The sequence below is a fragment of the Argopecten irradians genome, chromosome 14 (assembly GCF_041381155.1).
Source record: "Argopecten irradians isolate NY chromosome 14, Ai_NY, whole genome shotgun sequence".
In the NCBI taxonomy this organism is placed as follows: domain Eukaryota; kingdom Metazoa; phylum Mollusca; class Bivalvia; order Pectinida; family Pectinidae; genus Argopecten; species Argopecten irradians.
In genome coordinates this window covers 2,255,292-2,274,364 of record NC_091147.1, presented here as the reverse complement: position 1 = coordinate 2,274,364, position 19,073 = coordinate 2,255,292, and the positions used below count along the sequence as shown (strand labels likewise).

The 19,073-nt window shown below is 35.5% G+C and overlaps 1 protein-coding gene across 1 annotated transcript; it reads right to left on the bottom strand.

Annotated features, from left to right (window-relative positions):
• Window positions 1-2,167: 2,167 nt before the first annotated feature.
• LOC138307474 (probable G-protein coupled receptor 139) lies at window positions 2,168-11,686 on the bottom strand. Its single transcript, XM_069248248.1, has 2 exons — window positions 11,173-11,686; window positions 2,168-3,552 (listed from the first exon to the last, which is right to left on the bottom strand). Exon 2 carries the CDS (start codon window positions 3,506-3,508, stop codon window positions 2,402-2,404), a length of 1,107 nt encoding a protein of 368 aa, XP_069104349.1. The 5' UTR covers window positions 3,509-3,552; window positions 11,173-11,686; the 3' UTR covers window positions 2,168-2,401.
• Window positions 11,687-19,073: the final 7,387 nt, after the last annotated feature.

Below are 19,073 nucleotides of genomic sequence, written 5' to 3'. Positions count from 1 at the left end.
GCCTAGTTTATTTAATGTCTATTATGAATCTGGTTACACGTTTTTTTACCATGTTGTTATGCATGTATTTGAGAGTGAATTGTCGGGCGCATGTTGACATTAATGAAGGATAGCATATTATGATGCTACATAGAATAGGAGTATGATGTGATTATCTGTGATATGAAATGCAAACGATGTGATAAATCTCTAAAGGACTGTGAATGGGGCCGCGGTGGCCGAGTGGTTAACAAGAGGCCCAAGAGGCCTTGACGGTCACCTGAGTGCTGATATAGAAATAGCATTCCAAAGTTGGTTCAAATCTGTAAAAAGTGTTTACAAATTAGAATAAACTTTAAAGTTGAACCTTCGTATTAGAATTTCTATTCTTTTGTTTTTCATTTTGATAGTGTATTATGGCACCAAACCTTATGCTTAAAATTCCAATTTGCTTTGCCAACGTTAAACAACAAAACCAAACTAGAAGTCAGTCAGTGTCAGTGATTTTATAAATTTCACTTTTTAATCTATGAAGATTATTTGATTCCATCAAACCTGTGAATTCAGAATTTTTTTTTTTGAAATTTTAACCATTTTGACCAATTTTGGCTCCGCCCCTCTGGTCCCTGGAGGTCAGCCAGGACCAATATAGATATGGTGTTAAAATGATATTTCATGCTAATAATTCTAACCCAGTTTGACTAATTTCCTATGAAAAATAAGCAAATAATGTTCATATATGTTTTTTCCTATATAAACGATAGTAAACTTGACCCCCTCCCCAGGGGGAAACACGAGACCCCAGGGTCATATAATTCACAATTTTTGTAAAGGACCTTAAGACCTTTCCATCTATGAAAAGTATTTCATTCTATCAGTTCCAGTTTTGGCCTATTTGACCACTTTTGGCCCCGCCCCTAAGGCCCCTGGGGGTCAGTCATGTAAAATTTGTTAATAGGATTCAATAGCCATTTCATAGGGATATTTCTGATAGCAATTGACTAATTTCCTATTATAAAAACCAAATAATGCTGCAAAATGTGTTTTCCATATATAAACTATAGTAAACTTAACCCCCTCCCCAGGAGAAAACCTGAGACCCCCGGGTCATATAATTCACAATTTTTGTAGAGGGCCTGAGACCTTTCTATCTATGAAGAGTATTTGATTCTACCACATCTGAAAATTGAAGCCTAGTTATTTAATGTCTGTTATGAATCTGGTTACACCGATTTTTGTTTTAACATGTTGTTATGCGTGTATATGTGAGGGAATTGTCAGGCGCATGTTGATTGATTAATGAAGGGGGCATTTTTATTAATGCTACCATAGAAATGGGAGTATGATGTAATTATTTATGATATTAATATGCAAATGACATGATAAATCCAGTACCATTGATGGGGCCGCGGTGGCCGAGTGGTTAAAGATGTTCCGACATATCACCAGTAATGCCCGTAAACAGTACGAATATATCGACCGACATATCACCACAAGCCCTCCATCTCTGGAATGCGGGTTCGAATCCCATGTGGAGCAGTTGCCAGGTACTGACCACTGGTCGGTGGGATTTTCTCCGGGTATTCCGGCTTTCCTCCACCAACAAACCTGGTACGTCTTTACATGACCCTGGCAGTTAATAGGATGTTAAACTAATAAAACTAAAAAACCATGCAGCAAGTCAGTCCTGGAGATGTTAATGTTTCTTCTAGATTTTTAGATTTTTATTAAGACATGTATTGTGTGGAGACTTTAAAGTTTCCTTTCCAGTTTTGTCCTTTTGAATCTAGTATTTAAATTAATCACATATGGTAGACAATTTATTTTCAAACTTTATGTTTTAATGTGTTTTTCTAGAAAACCTACAAATAAAAGTGGCGCCTTATTTCTCACATTTTGTTCTTTGTCCTTAGACACGGATTATTCGGAGTGTAGCGTGTAGATGATTTAACCTGAGCCCTCCATTTCTCCAGGTTATTTATTTTGATTTTGACTGATACATTTATCTTATTTACAAGTACATTTATCTATTTATTTACAAGTAAACGTTTAACATTATTGATATAATGATCACAACAGGAGGTCGCTACACTTTACAATAACCATTACTTCGGACCTATATAAAATGAAACCTGTCTATTCCTGCACCATGTGAAACGACAATTTGGTTGGATTAGACAGGGTGTCGGAAAACTCATGTGTCGGATAGGCCTGGGCTCACTTTATCACAGTTTAAGCTTTAATACCGACAACACCATAGTTACACTGTAATTATTAATGATAAGAATGTCACAATGTGGAGGCCACGACAGAAATAGATTCCATGGCATGTTTGACGTTGAAATCAATATTGGTTTCAATGATTGTTTTACTGGATGAAAACACAAATTATTTTTTCATAAATAAAGTAGATTTTGATGGCTTAATACAGCTCCGTTCCCGATACCTGTTCCGTCATTGATACTCGGTTACCTTTAGTGAACATCGCTTTTAATTCCCGCCTAAACTTCGGCCCCGTCAGGCAGTAGATGAAGAAGTGGATGGAGTTGTTCAGGTATTGCATCATATTACAGAAGCACCATAACAGATTCATCTTGGCGCGGGCGTGGTCTGACACATTGACATACCAGTCCATGTAGCCGATAAGATAGATAACGATAGGGGCCGTCAGAACTAGAAACAGACAATTCACAGACAGTAACATCAAGGTCACATTGGAGATTTTCCCCATCCGTTGTCGAACCATATTTCGCCCACTTCCAGATTTTGATGAACTGTTTGATGTCAATCGAATTCGGTTTGTGGTAGATAATCCGTCAGAGTTTATTTTAGCGATACCTGACTTGTCTGGCAGACAGCCAGCTCTGTCCGACATTCTATGGGCCTCTAGTTTGCGGGACGATCGGCATAGCTGCCTAACTATAATTATATCACTTGCAATCATGATACTGAAAGGCAAGGCACTAAAGACACTGAAATCCATCCACGGCCATATCGCATTGCCGAAGGTTGTCACAGCAGTACATTGGATTTCATCAGCGAGGTCTTCTATGGCGAGCGTCCAAAATAAGTGCCCGTTGATTGCGATGAGTGCGACCAAAATTATACCAACTGTACATTTCGCCACTTTGCGGGTACACACCACTTTAGCTTTAAACGGATTACAGATAGCAAAACACCTGTCCACGGTGACCGCGACCAGTATCCATGCTGTAAAGTCCAAAGACACGTACACCAGGAAGCCATGGAACTTACAGAAAGGGTCAGATATTAGTCGGATGTCTTTATCGAATCCGAACTTCAGCCAGTACCGTAACAGGCCCGTAAACAGCACGAATATATCGCCGACCGAGAGGACCAGGAGATAGAACATGGTGTTGGACGTCCGCATAGACTTCCGGAGGAGGACGACGATCGACATCAGGTTGGTGATAGTACCGATAACGATCAGTAATGGCGGGAAGTACAGCCATATTATCAGTGCCGTTTGGAATTCTGGGAAATGATGGAATGTCGTATCGTTTGTCATAGTTATCACACGTGATTTAAGTCACTGTCATGTGCGATCGGTGTCTAAAACAGAACAAAAGTGTTTATCTATCAATTAATAAAACAATACGCAGCTAAGGAGGGGTATCTCTTTGGGTCGTTTTACGGCCGATCAGTGATAAGCAAAATATTTTGCATGAAGATGCATTAGGGTTAGCTGCAAATTGTATGCTATTTACAAAATTCGATTTTTTTCTGAGCTCATGGTAATTTCGGAGGTCGAAGGTCAAAGGGTGAAAATTCGGATTAGCTTTTAAAACTTTACTATTATTGCTGAAAACTAGGATTTTTCATTGATTTGATAGCTTGAAATTTATGTTTAGTTCTGTATAAGGATCTTGGCATGATCACATTGGCTAAGTCACGTGCATAAATTAGGTCATATTCAATGAATGATATAATCTGTCTACTAAGCATATGCTGTTTTCTTATGTTTAAAGCATGATTTCAAATTATAGAGACTTGTTTTATGAGGTTGAATTTAAGCAACGCCTTCACTGAGGTAGGATGTTAGAATTATGTCTGCTGACCCACTGCATGATTGTGAAAAGCGACTAAATTTGGAATCTTAATTTCGCGGTTATTGAGATGAAAATACTTTTTTCCACCATTTCAAAGCTTTAGATTAATGTTTAGCACTTGATTAGTATTTTGTTGCGATCTGCTGAGGATTATTACATCTAGGATCACATTTGCTGGGTCACTTTTATAAATTAGGTCAATTCAATGAATGTCACTGTCATTTAAATATCATCTGGATTTTCTATGTTTAAAGCAAGCGTTTAAGCTATTTAGGTTTGTTGTAAGAGAAAACATTAAGCAACACTTACATTAAAAGTACGATGTTCGAATTGTGCCTGCTGCCTCATTGCATGATCGGAAAAGGCGACTTAATCTGGAATCTCAATTCTAGTGGCTACCTAAATCAAAATATACTGGATTTCTGTCTCAAATATCATAGAGAACGTTTCTTTCTCAGGAAAAACTTTCCTACCACTACAAACCAGTTAATAATAATAAGATATTATTATCTGATGGTAAACACTAGATGATAAATACATTATATTGTTGCTAAAGCCACGCTAAAAAGGTTCCATATTTAGTCGCCTTTTACGATCATGCAATGGAGGAGCAGGAACAGTTGCTTCAAAATGCTTGCAATGCAAGGGTTGCTTGAGATTATCTTATAAAACAAATTTAAATAGCTTAAACATTTGCTTTACTTATTGAAAATACAGAAGATACGTAAATGACAGAATATACCTTTAATTGAATATGACCTAATTTATCCCCGTCACCCGGCTCATATGACCCTAATCTGACATCATCTTAACCAGATCACTAGAGAACCTAAATAAAACTCTAAACGTCACTCTGAAGCTATGGAATGATTGAAAATGTAAACTATTTTCATCTAGGTAACCATGAAATTAAGAATCCAAATTTAGTCGCCTTGCACAATCATGCAGTGGGGCAGCAGGCATAATACTAACATTCTACCTCAGTGATGGCGTTGCTTGACATTACAGTCATAAAACAAGTCTAATTAATAGAAAATCATGCTTTAAACATAGGAAAACAGCATATGCTTATTGGACAGATGATACCATTTATTGAAATGACCTAATTTATGCACGTGACCTAGCCAATGTGACCTTAGGATGTATTCATCTTAAGCAGATCATGCCAAGATCCTTATACAGTACTAAACGTAAATTTCAAGCTATCAAATAAATCTATGAAAAATCCTAGTTTTCAGCATTAAAATTTATTAACGGTTGAAATTTATGTTTAGTTCTGTATAAGGATCTTGGCATGATCACATTGGCTAAGTCACGTGCATAAATTAGGTCATATTCAATGAATGATATAATCTGTCTACTAAGCATATGCTGTTTTCTTATGTTTTAAGCATGATTTCAAATTATAGAGACTTGTTTTATGAGGTTGAATTTAAGCAACGCCTTCACTGAGGTAGGATGTTAGAATTATGTCTGCTGACCCACTGCATGATTGTGAAAAGCGACTAAATTTGGAATCTTAATTTGGCGGTTATTGAGATGAAAATACCTTTTTCCACCATTTCAAAGCTTTAGATTAATGTTTAGCACTTGATTAGTATTTTGTTGCGATCTGCTGAGGATAATTACATCTAGGATCACATTTGCTGGGTCAGGTTTATAAATTATGTCAAATTCAATGAATGTTATTGTCTGTCATTTAAATATCATCTGGATTTTCTATGTTTAAAGCAAGCGTTTAAGCTATTTAGGTTTGTTGTAAGAGAAAACATTAAGCAACACTTACATTAAAAGTACGATGTTCGAATTGTGCCTGCTGCCTCATTGCATGATCGGAAAAGGCGACTTAATCTGGAATCTCAATTCTAGTGGCTACCTAAATCAAAATATACTGGATTTCTGTCTCAAATATCATAGAGAACGTTTTTTTCTCAGGAAAAACTTTCCTACCACTACAACCAGTTAATAATAATAAGATATTATTATCTGATGGTAAACACTAGATGATAAATACATTATATTGTTGCTAAAGCCACGATAAAAAGGTTCCATATTTAGTCGCCTTTTACGATCATGCAATGGAGGAGCAGGAACAGTTGCTTCAAAATGCTTGCAATGCAAGGGTTGCTTGAGATTATCTTATAAAACAAACTTAAATAGCTTAAAACACTTGCTTTACTTATTGAAAATACAGAAGATACGTAAATGACAGAATATACCTTTAATTGAATATGACCTAATTTATCCCCGTCACCCGGCTCATATGACCCTAATCTGATATCATCTTAACCAGATCACTAGAGAACCTAACTAAAAACTCTAAACGTCACTCTGAAGCTATGGAATGATTGAAAATGTAAACTATTTTCATTTAGGTAACCATGAAATTAAGAATCCAAATTTAGTCGCCTTGCACAATCATGCAGTGGGGCAGCAGGCATAATACTAACATTCTACCTCAGTGATGGCGTTGCTTGACATTACAGTCATAAAACAAGTCTAATTAATAGAAAATCATGCTTTAAACATAGGAAAACAGCATATGCTTATTGGACAGATGATACCATTTATTGAAATGACCTAATTTATGGACGTGACCTAGCCAATGTGACCTTAGGATGTATTCATCTTAAGCAGATCATGCCAAGATCCTTATACAGTACTAAACGTAAATTTCAAGCTATCAAATAAATCTATGAAAAATCCTAGTTTTTCAGCATTAAAATTTATTAACGGTTGAAATTTATGTTTAGTTCTGTATAAGGATCTTGGCATGATCACATTGGCTAAGTCACGTGCATAAATTAGGTCATATTCAATGAATGATATAATCTGTCTACTAAGCATATGCTGTTTTCTTATGTTTTAAGCATGATTTCAAATTATAGAGACTTGTTTTATGAGGTTGAATTTAAGCAACGCCTTCACTGAGGTAGGATGTTAGAATTATGTCTGCTGACCCACTGCATGATTGTGAAAAGCGACTAAATTTGGAATCTTAATTTGGCGGTTATTGAGATGAAAATACCTTTTTCCACCATTTCAAAACTTTAGAGTAATGTTTAGCACTTGATTAGTATTTTGTTGCGATCTGCTGAGGATAATTACATCTAGGATCACATTTGCTGGGTCAGGTTTATAAATTATGTCAAATTCAATGAATTCAATTGTCTGTCATTTAAATATCATCTGGATTTTCTATGTTTAAAGCAAGCGTTTAAGCTATTTAGGTTTGTTGTAAGAGAAAACATTAAGCAACACTTACATTAAAAGTACGATGTTCGAATTGTGCCTGCTGCCTCATTGCATGATCGGAAAAGGCGACTTAATCTGGAATCTCAATTCTAGTGGCTACCTAAATCAAAATATACTGGATTTCTGTCTCAAATATCATAGAGAACGTGTCTTTCTCAGGAAAAACTTTCCTACCACTACAAACCAGTTAATAATAATAAGATATTATTATCTGATGGTAAACACTAGATGATAAATACATTATATTGTTGCTAAAGCCACGATAAAAAGGTTCCATATTTAGTCGCCTTTTACGATCATGCAATGGAGGAGCAGGAACAGTTGCTTCAAAATGCTTGCAATGCAAGGGTTGCTTGAGATTATCTTATAAAACAAACTTAAATAGCTTAAACACTTGCTTTACTTATTGAAAATACAGAAGATACGTAAATGACAGAATATACCTATAATTGAATATGACCTAATTTATCCCCGTCACCCGGCTCATATGACCCTAATCTGATATCATCTTAACCAGATCACTAGAGAACCTAACTAAAACTCTAAATGTCACTCTGAAGCTATGGAATGATTGAAAATGTAAACTATTTTCATTTAGGTAACCATGAAATTAAGAATCCAAATTTAGTCGCCTTGCACAATCATGCAGTGGGGCAGCAGGCATAATACTAACATTCTACCTCAGTGATGGCGTTGCTTGACATTACAGTCATAAAACAAGTCTAATTAATAGAAAATCATGCTTTAAACATAGGAAAACAGCATTATGCTTATTGGACAGATGATACCATTTATTGAAATGACCTAATTTATGGACGTGACCTAGCCAATGTGACCTTAGGATGTATTCATCTTAAGCAGATCATGCCAAGATCCTTATACAGTACTAAACGTAAATTTCAAGCTATCAAATAAATCTATGAAAAATCCTAGTTTTCAGCATTAAAATTTATTAACGGTTGAAATTTATGTTTAGTTCTGTATAAGGATCTTGGCATGATCACATTGGCTAAGTCACGTGCATAAATTAGGTCATATTCAATGAATGATATAATCTGTCTACTAAGCATATGCTGTTTTCTTATGTTTTAAGCATGATTTCAAATTATAGAGACTTGTTTTATGAGGTTGAATTTAAGCAACGCCTTCACTGAGGTAGGATGTTAGAATTATGTCTGCTGACCCACTGCATGATTGTGAAAAGCGACTAAATTTGGAATCTTAATTTCGCGGTTATTGAGATGAAAATACCTTTTTCCACCATTTCAAAACTTTAGAGTAATGTTTAGCACTTGATTAGTATTTTGTTGCGATCTGCTGAGGATTATTACATCTAGGATCACATTTGCTGGGTCACTTTTATAAATTAGGTCACATTCAATTGTCTGTCATTTAAATATCATCTGGATTTTCTATGTTTAAAGCAAGCGTTTAAGCTATTTAGGTTTGTTGTAAGAGAAAACATTAAGCAACACTTACATTAAAAGTACGATGTTCGAATTGTGCCTGCTGCCTCATTGCATGATCGGAAAAGGCGACTTAATCTGGAATCTCAATTCTAGTGGCTACCTAAATCAAAATATACTGGATTTCTGTCTCAAATATCATAGAGAACGTTTCTTTCTCAGGAAAAACTTTCCTACCACTACAAACCAGTTAATAATAATAAGATATTATTATCTGATGGTGAACACTAGATGATAAATACATTATATTGTTGCTAAAGCCACGATATAAAGGTTCCATATTTAGTCGCCTTTTACGATCATGAAATGGAGGAGCAGGAACAGTTGCTTCAAAATGCTTGCAATGCAAGGGTTGCTTGAGATTATCTTATAAAACAAACTTAAATAGCTTAAACACTTGCTTTACTTATTGAAAGTACAGAAGATACGTAAATGACAGAATATACCTTTAATTGAATATGACCTAATTTATCCCCGTCACCCGGCTCATATGACCCTAATCTGACATCATCTTAACCAGATCACTAGAGAACCTAAATAAAACTCTAAACGTCACTCTGAAGCTATGGAATGATTGAAAATGTAAACTATTTTCATCTAGGTAACAATGAAATTAAGAATCCAAATTTAGTCGCCTTTCACAATCATGCAGTGGGGCAGCAGGCATAATACTAACATTCTACCTCAGTGATGGCGTTGCTTGACATTACAGTCATAAAACAAGTCTAATTAATAGAAAATCATGCTTTAAACATAGGAAAACAGCATATGCTTATTGGACAGATGATACCATTTATTGAAATGACCTAATTTATGCACGTGACCTAGCCAATGTGACCTTAGGATGTATTCATCTTAAGCAGATCATGCCAAGATCCTTATACAGTACTAAACGTAAATTTCAAGCTATCAAATAAATCTATGAAAAATCCTAGTTTTCAGCATTAAAATTTAAAATGCTAAAATAGAATAAATGCTTTACTAGGTCACTGTAACCTACTTTTTTAATTTTCTGAACTGAACTTCACAAACCCAATATTTACAGCCAAAAACTGCAAAAAGTGTTATCTCTATTCTGATATTTGATTAATTAGGACTTACACAATGAAAATGTGAATTTTCACCCTTGACCTTTGACCTCTGAAATTACCATGAGCACAGAAAAAAAATCGGATAATCTGAATAGCATACATTATGCAGCTGACCCTAATGTATCTTCATGCAAAATATTTTGCTTATCACTGAGTGGCAGTAAACGGCCCAAAGTGATACCCCTCCAAATGTGTCTTTCTAGTAATATAATTATACCAAGCATTAATAATCGAATGTAACTAAAACTTTTATCTTATAAAAATAGAAAAATCATTTTTGTCAATCTTTTCTGTTACCTTGTATTGAATTTAATGATGATTTAAGTTCATATTTGCAATGGATAATTATGCTACATATAATCAAAGCGAATTGACGTGTAATGAAAATAATACAACAAAGCATAGGGACTAAGGAATACGTCAGCAATACAATACAGTAGTAACCATTAGATATGTTTCAGTTATATTTCATACAAACAAAACCACGTCACAATATTTAAGCATTATTCTGAATATCTTTTGGGTTCATGAAGTCAATAGACAAAAACTGAAAGACATTCTTTTCCATAGACACTTCGCCTAGCTATGAAAAATGTCCTTCAGTTTTTTTGTCTATGGGCTCATAAACCCAAAATATATTTAGAATAATGCAATACTTTAATTTGGCCGCACTTCTACTTATAAATTAGCCAATAGTTTAATTTGGCCAATGACTCCCGCTTTTAACATTACCCACGGAAAAGTTCTTCATGTATAAAGTCCTGATACTTGACGTACAATTATTTCAGTCAAAGGAAACACAACCTCGAACTACCTAACAAATATACAAATGTAGAAATGAGTGCAGCATATGAAATTAAGTGTTTGAAATAAAATCAAATATCAAGCAATTCACTTAATACATTTTTTTCAAACTTAATTTGTTATCGAGTCTTTTCAGCACGTAAAGTCGTTCGTAGCATCTTTGATATTGCAGGGGTAAATATCACTGTCGTAATACCTACCCCTTACAATACGATTTGTAGGCAGTAAGTAGGATTATCTAAGCCATTAAAGGTTATGTGTATTTCAATATAGAGAACTTCTAGTCGTTTGTAAAACTTTCCTATATGTATTTCAAAGCAAAAGTACAAGAATATATTAGGATGTATTCCATGAACAAATTTATATCCATCGCCTTTATAAATATCAAATAGAATAAGAATATATTCAGTATAAAAAAATATATAGCCGCTTCATGCATTTGTTTATGTTGATATGTAAATAAAACAAAATAAGTAATTAAAACATCAATAGGCTGAGAGAACTTACCTGTTCCATCTACAAACACCACGTATGCAGGGACTTTGTTTTCTTCATTTACTTACAGGTAACATCAATCCAGTGTTCCAACATACCCCGCAGTAGTACGGTGTCACAGCCGGCCTGGTCTAGGTTTTCATGACAAATTAATTCTGTATCATTGCTTGTAACGTCCACTGTCGGATAACACAGTACACTGTAATACTTTCTAAATCCTTTTCATCAATAATTGGAGTAAGCATTATCAAATGTGATATGCACGAGTTGAAAGTTTAATGGTCTATCAACTCCATCTATGTTGCAGTATAATTATAATAGAATAAGCAAGCACTGGTATTCCATGCGTATCGGATCTACCTTGGAGAAATGATATCAAAATGTTTCATGCAATATAGTTATATATTGAACTGATGAAATATCGGTCAGCTCTGTCAACAAGACCTGCTTACTGTTCTAATGTATCAAATCTTACCCATAAAACTAGAAATTTATTTTCGGATGCAGACCGTATGATTATTGTTGCTTTCCGTTTGTACAGCCATTGTGTGTGGTAGGCCTACAGACAGAGCACTGTCAGCCGCATACACTATCGTCATTGACAGATATAGACTTATAGAGATGTAAAATATTCCCTAAAATCTCACACTTAAAAACATAATGGCCGGCCCATGTGTAACACCGAGTATATGGTGTCAATGTCACCGTGGATACACATACAATGACTATATGTAACTATGTACGACAGTCTCTCTAACGAGACACCATTGTACCCGACTGTCGTCATCCTCATTTATTATGGGTTATAAAAGCCAACTGGTCAAACGATAGACCGCCGTGGTGTGTTTGGTCGGCAGAGTGACCGACTTGTCAAGTATCTACTACACACTGTTCGTCAACCTTCGGATGTCTGTAACTAGCAGATGTTCCTAGCGTGGCATTCGCGTGATTGAGGTAATTGTTATATATAAACCGTGATATTCACACATTTGTTTATAATTTTAGGATGGATTTTTGTCAATATCATATACATTAATCTGTCGTAAGGATAGTTTTCATCAAGTGATTATTATATCTCTAATTTGGCTTGCTGGTCTTTAGTTTGTAATTTCATTTAGTAAGATACTAAATATGTCATGGTTCGTTTTGTACATTTATATTCTAAAATAAGCTGCATGGCAGCATTTGCTATTTTCCAATTATGTACTTTACTCGAGGCAATGGCAAAACCTGCAGACGATATTCAAGAATGGCACATCTGGTTCTTTATAAAAACCTCTAATAGCCATCTTCTTAACAAATTCAGAAAGTCACCCGTCGACAATTCTGCTTGTCGATTGGTTAACAGAGGCAATATTATCAACGAACAAAAGAGATCCCTGCATATGAAAATGTAAAATTTTAGGACAACTCTTTCTGATAAACAACCATAACAGAGCCCAGTCGATTGAAAAATAGTCAGAAAAATAGACTAAACTCATGTAAATAGGCTATTTGCTTAATTGGCCAACTTTGAAGCCAAACATAAACTTACATGGATATCATGAGATACTAGAAAATTACTGTATACCAAGAACGTTATAAAGACAGAAAAGATTGCCAAAAACACTAGTTGAAATCAACACATGGAAAAAATATGACAACATTAAAATTGCATGATTAAATTCCTTGTAGCAGCTAAATATGCTTTTGTTGGACTGTTAAGATAAGCAATTGTAATAATCAACAATACCATTGATACTCATTTCGGTAAAATCTTTTGAAATACAAGAGATCCCAGAGGGATCTTGGCGCCCACCAAAGAAAGATCTATGTCTGACAATGGAAAGAGGGATCTTTTCCCTGCTTTTCAAACTTTATCAAACACATGACATATAAAATTTGAGACAGATCGCTATAGTACTTTCTAAGAAATAGTGGTAACAAATTTCAACAATGAAATCTAAGATGGCGGCCGGTTGGCCATCTTGTTTACCGATCAGTCCCGAAAGGCATTATGCATCAGTCCTAAAAGGTACTATGCACAACTAGGGTACAAGGGGAACCTACACATAAAATTTGAGAAAGATCCCTTCAGTACTTTCTGAGAAATAGCGGTAACAAACTTTAACAATCAAAATCCAATATGGCCGTCGGTCGGCCATCTTGTTTACCGATCGGTCCCAATTAACAATATGCACAACTAGGGTCCTTGGGGAACCTTCATATGAAATTTGTAAACGATACCTTCAGTACTTTTTGAGAAATAGCGGTAACAAACTTTAACTATCAAAATCCAAGCCATCTTGTTGACTGATCGGTTCCAAAATGCAATATGCACAACTAGGGCCCTAGGGAAACCTATATATGAAATTTGAGAAAGATCCCTTCAGTACTTTTTGAGTAATAGCGGTAACAAACTTTAACCGTCAAGATCCAAGATGGCCACCTGTCGGCCATCTTGTTCACCGATCGGTCCCAAAATGTAATATGCACAACTAGGGTCCTAGGGGAACCTGTATATGAAATTTGAGAAAGATCCCTTCAGTACTTTTTGAGAAATAGCGGTAACAAACTTTAACTATCAAAATCCAAGATGGCCACCAGTCGGCCATGTTGTTGACCGATCGGTCCCAAAATGCAATATGCACAACAAGGGTCCTAGGGGAACCTACATATGAAATTTGAGAAAGATCCCTTCAGTACTTTCTAAGAAATAGCGGTAACAAACTTTAACTATCAAAATCCAAGATGGCCGCCTGTCGGCCATCTTGTTGACCGATCGGTCCCAAAATGCAATATGCACAACTAGGGCCCTAGGGGAAAAACCTAAATTATGAAATTTGAGAAAGATCCCTGCAGTACTTTTTGAGAAATAGCGGTAACAAACTTTAACTATCAAAATCCAAGATGGCTGCCTGTCGGCCATCTTGTTGACCGATCAGTCCCAAAATGCAATATGCACAACTATGGCTCTAGGGGAACCTATATATGAAATTTGAGAAAGATCCTTGCAGTACTTTTTGAGAAATAGCGGTAACAAACTTTAACTATCAAAATCCAAGATGGCCGCCTGTCGGCCATCTTGTTGACCGATCGGTCCCAAAATGCAATATGCACAACTAGAGTCCTAGGGAAACCTACATATGAAATTTGAGAAAGATCCCTTCAGCACTTTCTGAGAATTAGCGGTAACAAGAATTGTTAACGGACGGACGGAAGGACGGACGGACGGAAGGACGGACGGACCACGGACGAAAGGCGATTTGAATAGCCCACCATCTGATGATGGTGGGCTAAAAATTTGTTGATTAAAGGAGTTACAAGTCAACATTTTACTTTCACTTGGTGAGATAACATGGTTGCCTTTTTAAAGCTATTTTTAAGTTCAAATTTAATAGCATGTCTTCTTTATGCAAGACATATCCTTGCAATACCGTCAAGAATGTCAAGATATTCACAAATCCTTTTTCTTTGTATGGTATGGTATAAGACACAGTTATATAAAAAAGCCACAAATATACGAATGAAAAAGACGTGAGGTCGATCAAATCCTCGTTTAGTGTGACTAAATTTGACTACACTTCTCAAATTGGCCAATCCCAAAGTTGAAATATCAAAAATGTGAATATCTCTTTTGTGACTGATCAGATTGCTAAATCCTTTGGCAGATATTACCACTATAATGAAGCTTTCTTTTTAAAGTGAGATTGAAGTTTCTTTTTGATCAAATATTTCAATAGGTTAGTTTTCCTATGTTTTCATTATGAAATTGTGGATGGGGGTAACATAATCTTCAATAAGATGATGAAATAAAATATGGAAATGTAATATTGTATAATGTGCGCATATATATTCCGTTTTTACCCCAAATGATCAAAAATAACAAAAATAGATATATAAACAAGGGACCCATATGACTATTGGCACAAAACAATATTGAGCCTACGGTATTTGACCCCTGTGACTTTGAAAGGCCATCAAGGTCATTCATTTAAATAATTTGTTTCTGCAGATGTTGAAACCCATTCAATGATTAAGGAGGAGTCTGATTTTAAAGCCAATTTTCAGCAAAGTTCCCTTTTCGGAACCCCGTCGTTCTGTCCCAATGGGTCGTACCTGGCTCCTTTATATAATATTTGATTTTCCTCCCTTAATGGTGTTTCACGATGATGGTTGTCATTTATATAAAATATGATTGGCCTTCCCAAATGATGTTTCCCACCAAATATGGTTGTTATCCAATAAAGGGTTAAGGAGGGATAGGATTTTAAGGCTAAATTTCATCAAAGTTCCCCATTCTGAGGCCCGAACCTGTGTCCTCAAGGATCGGACATGGCTCATTTACGTGTATGAAAAATATGACCGTCCTTCGCCGGTGATGTTCTACACCAAATATGGTTGTAATCCACTGAAGGGATAAGGAGGAGTAGGACTTTTAAGCAAATTTTCAGCTAAGTTCTCCTTTTTGGAGCCTCTTTGTCCCTGGGGTCGAACTAGCTCATTTATATAAAATAATGTTTTACGCCAATTATGGTTGTAATTCATTCAAACGTTACCGAGGAGTAATGTTTTAAAGGGGAAAAAATCTGCAAAGTTTCCTTTTAAGATCCTCGTCCATTTGTCCCTAGGGGTTGAACCTAACTCATCGATATAAAATATGATTGTCTTCCCCCAATGATGTTTCACACCAATTATGGTTGTAATCCACTCAAGGATTAAGGAGGAGTAGGATTTTAAAGCCAAATTCCATCAGAGTGTCCTCTTCTGAGCCCCGCCCCTCTATTCCCAGGGATCGTACCTATTTTAAATAAAATATGATTGTCCTTCCCCTTCCGAACCAAATATGGTTATAATACACTCAAGGGTTAAGTAGAAGTAGGCCTTTGTGTAAATAGTCTTACAAATTGTACACACGCCGCACGACGGACGGCGCACGACGTAAATCGCATGACGACGGACGAAACCTTCGGTCAGATGACCTAAAAAGGATATAACATACTTGGGAGCATTTTCCGAAGTATTGACTACCGAAATATGTGTTTTGTTAAAATATCTAGATATAAAAACACTTCAAATTGGCACAATCAGTCAAATTCACAGGTTGAGATCTAGTTTTTCTGGCGAATTACATTTCATATTTATACTAACCTAAAGTTTGTCTTACTATACACCCGATTTCATATTTTATAACTAACCTAAAGTTTGTCTTAATATACACCCGATTCATATTTATACTAACAAAGTTTGCCTTACTATACACCCGATTATTTATATAACCTTAAGTTTGCCTTACTATACACCCGATTTCAAATTTTATACTAAAAGATTTATACTAACCTAAAGTTTGCCTTACTATACACCTGATTTCATATTTATACTAACCTAAAGTTTGCCTTACTATACACCTGATTTCATATTTATACTAACCTAAAGTTTGCCTTACTATACACCCGATTTCATATTTATACTAACCTAAAGTTTGTCTTACTATACACCCGATTTCATTCTTATTTCATATTTATACTAACCTAAAGTTTGTCTTACTATACACCGATTTCATATTTATACTAACCTAAAGTTTGCCTTACTATACACCCGATTTCATATTTATACTAACCTAAAGTTTGCTTACTATACACCGTTTCATATTTATTACTAACTAAAGTTGCTTACTATACACCCGATTTCATATTTATACTAACCTAAAGTTTGCCTTACTATACACCCGATTTCATATTTATACTAACCTAAAGTTTGTCTTACTATACACCCGATTTCATATTTATACTAACCTAAAGTTTGTCTTACTATACACCCGATATCATATTTATACTAACCTAAAGTTTGCCTTACTATACACCCGATTTCATATTTATACTAACCTAAAGTTTGCCTTACTATACACCCGATATCATATTTATACTAACCTAAAGTTTGCCTTACTATACACCTGATTTCAAATTTCAAGTTTTAAGATGCTCCACCGTTGACGAATGGTATTTTTACTCTATGAAAAACAAGAACAGAATGTTTTTGGTATTATCAAAACGACTTTCCAAACATGATTTCGGCGACTTTTTCGTGTTAAAATACTAAGATCCTCCAACCCAAAAATGCAGAAAACAAATTCTGTTGCAATTATTTGGAGGTTAGGCCTCTATTTTACGTATTTTCCCTGGAATACTAGCCGTGAGATGGTTATGATATCAAAGTATAGCTACATATATGTAACTTGAAATAGTTCTGATTACATAAGAGCAAATACCAAGGTCTCTGGAGATCTTAGTTCCTTGGACAGTCATTGTTATATCTATCCTTTTCCCTCGTCCTATAACACAGGCGGATAACCTCAAATGCAGATCAGACTCAGTCATTGTGCGAAAATGTGGTTGCCTTCTCCAAACATGCTGCAAATCTAATTCCAGGGCTATGGTCCTCTTGAAGTAAAGATAATTTTGATCTATGACTTTTAGTGAAAGTGATGCCCATTCATTTAAAGTTATATGTGCCGTATTTTTCACACTCACGAATCAAGATGAGCTTTTAATATGCTATGCATCACCAAAAATTACCAACTTTTTGAAAATTACAGTGCTTTCAATGCATAGGTTTTAATTTTACATGTACAAATAAGAGCTAAAAATGATTTTTGGCAGTACTGCCAAAAGTCATTTATTTACATCAATAGTGAAGTGAAATGAGTACATACGGTGAGACACTGAAGCCAAATTGTGGTCTACAATTGCATTACACATTTTTACAATGTTTTTAGTAATTATTTAGTAACTTCTGCAGGTATGTTTTCATTTAAACATATTTAAGGCATAAAAACAACAATTTTTCAGTACAAAATTTCTGTGTTATAACTAACGATTATAAGTCATCTGAAGCCATTTGAATGGTTTTTACAGCTTTATTCATCAAACCCACAGGGACCTGGCACGAAATGTTTTAGCCAATAGTATACATATATATATTATGTATACTATTGGTTAAAAATTTTCGTGCCAGGTGCCTGTGATCAAACCTTATGGTTTTTAATAAATTATTGATGAAAAAATAGCATGTCAAAATTATCGCCCAGTTTCGGCACATATAACTTTAAACCTTGTAAGTAGCATCTCATCCGCGTATGGTACAGATCAATAATAGCCTGCCTCCTCGGTATTATTGGCAGTGGAAATACTTCATTAAAAGCCTTTTCTTTTGGAATCCTGGAACTCAAATAACATATCACGGTATTGATATCATTGAAGTTCATTACACCAGCAAGTCACAAGTCAAATACCCGGGTATGATACTATTAGTTACACAGTTTGTTAGTGACCTTATACGGAATAATATTGGGTCTAAAATAAACTTGTATCGGGCGAGACGAAGCCTAGCCTGATTCATGTTTATCTTAGACCCAATATTTTTCCGTATTAGGTCACTAACAAATTGTGTAACAAATTTATCCCGTCGAAGACCATTTCAATGATGTAACTGCAAAACTGAAAGTGGTCATCAGCGCTATCATTCAAACATTTTGTCTCCATCTCTTTGGTGTGCCGTCGTCGCGAAGCGTTACTTGACTGCCATCTTGTTGCTAATGACGTTAGGGGCAAAGAACGATAACTCTATCGTCCAAACCTGATACGACTATATATTGGATATCACGTGACGTCATTTTCACCAATAGGAATACAAGATTCTTGTCTGAGGCGGGATAATACAGCAAGTCACAAGCCCAATATGATACCATAAGTCACAAGCCCAATATGATACCACAGCAAGTCACATGCCCAAAATGATACCACAGCAATTAAGTCACAAGCCCAACATGACACCACAGCAAGTCACAAGCCAAATATGACTCCACAGCAAGTCACAAGCCCAATATGACACCACAGCAAGTCATAAACCCAAAAGAGGAATCTTTTCTAGGCTTT

Coding starts and splice junctions, on each gene's coding strand:
- LOC138307474 (XM_069248248.1), bottom strand. CDS start 3,508: ATGACAAACGATACGACATTCCATCATTTCCCAGAATTCCAAACGGCA.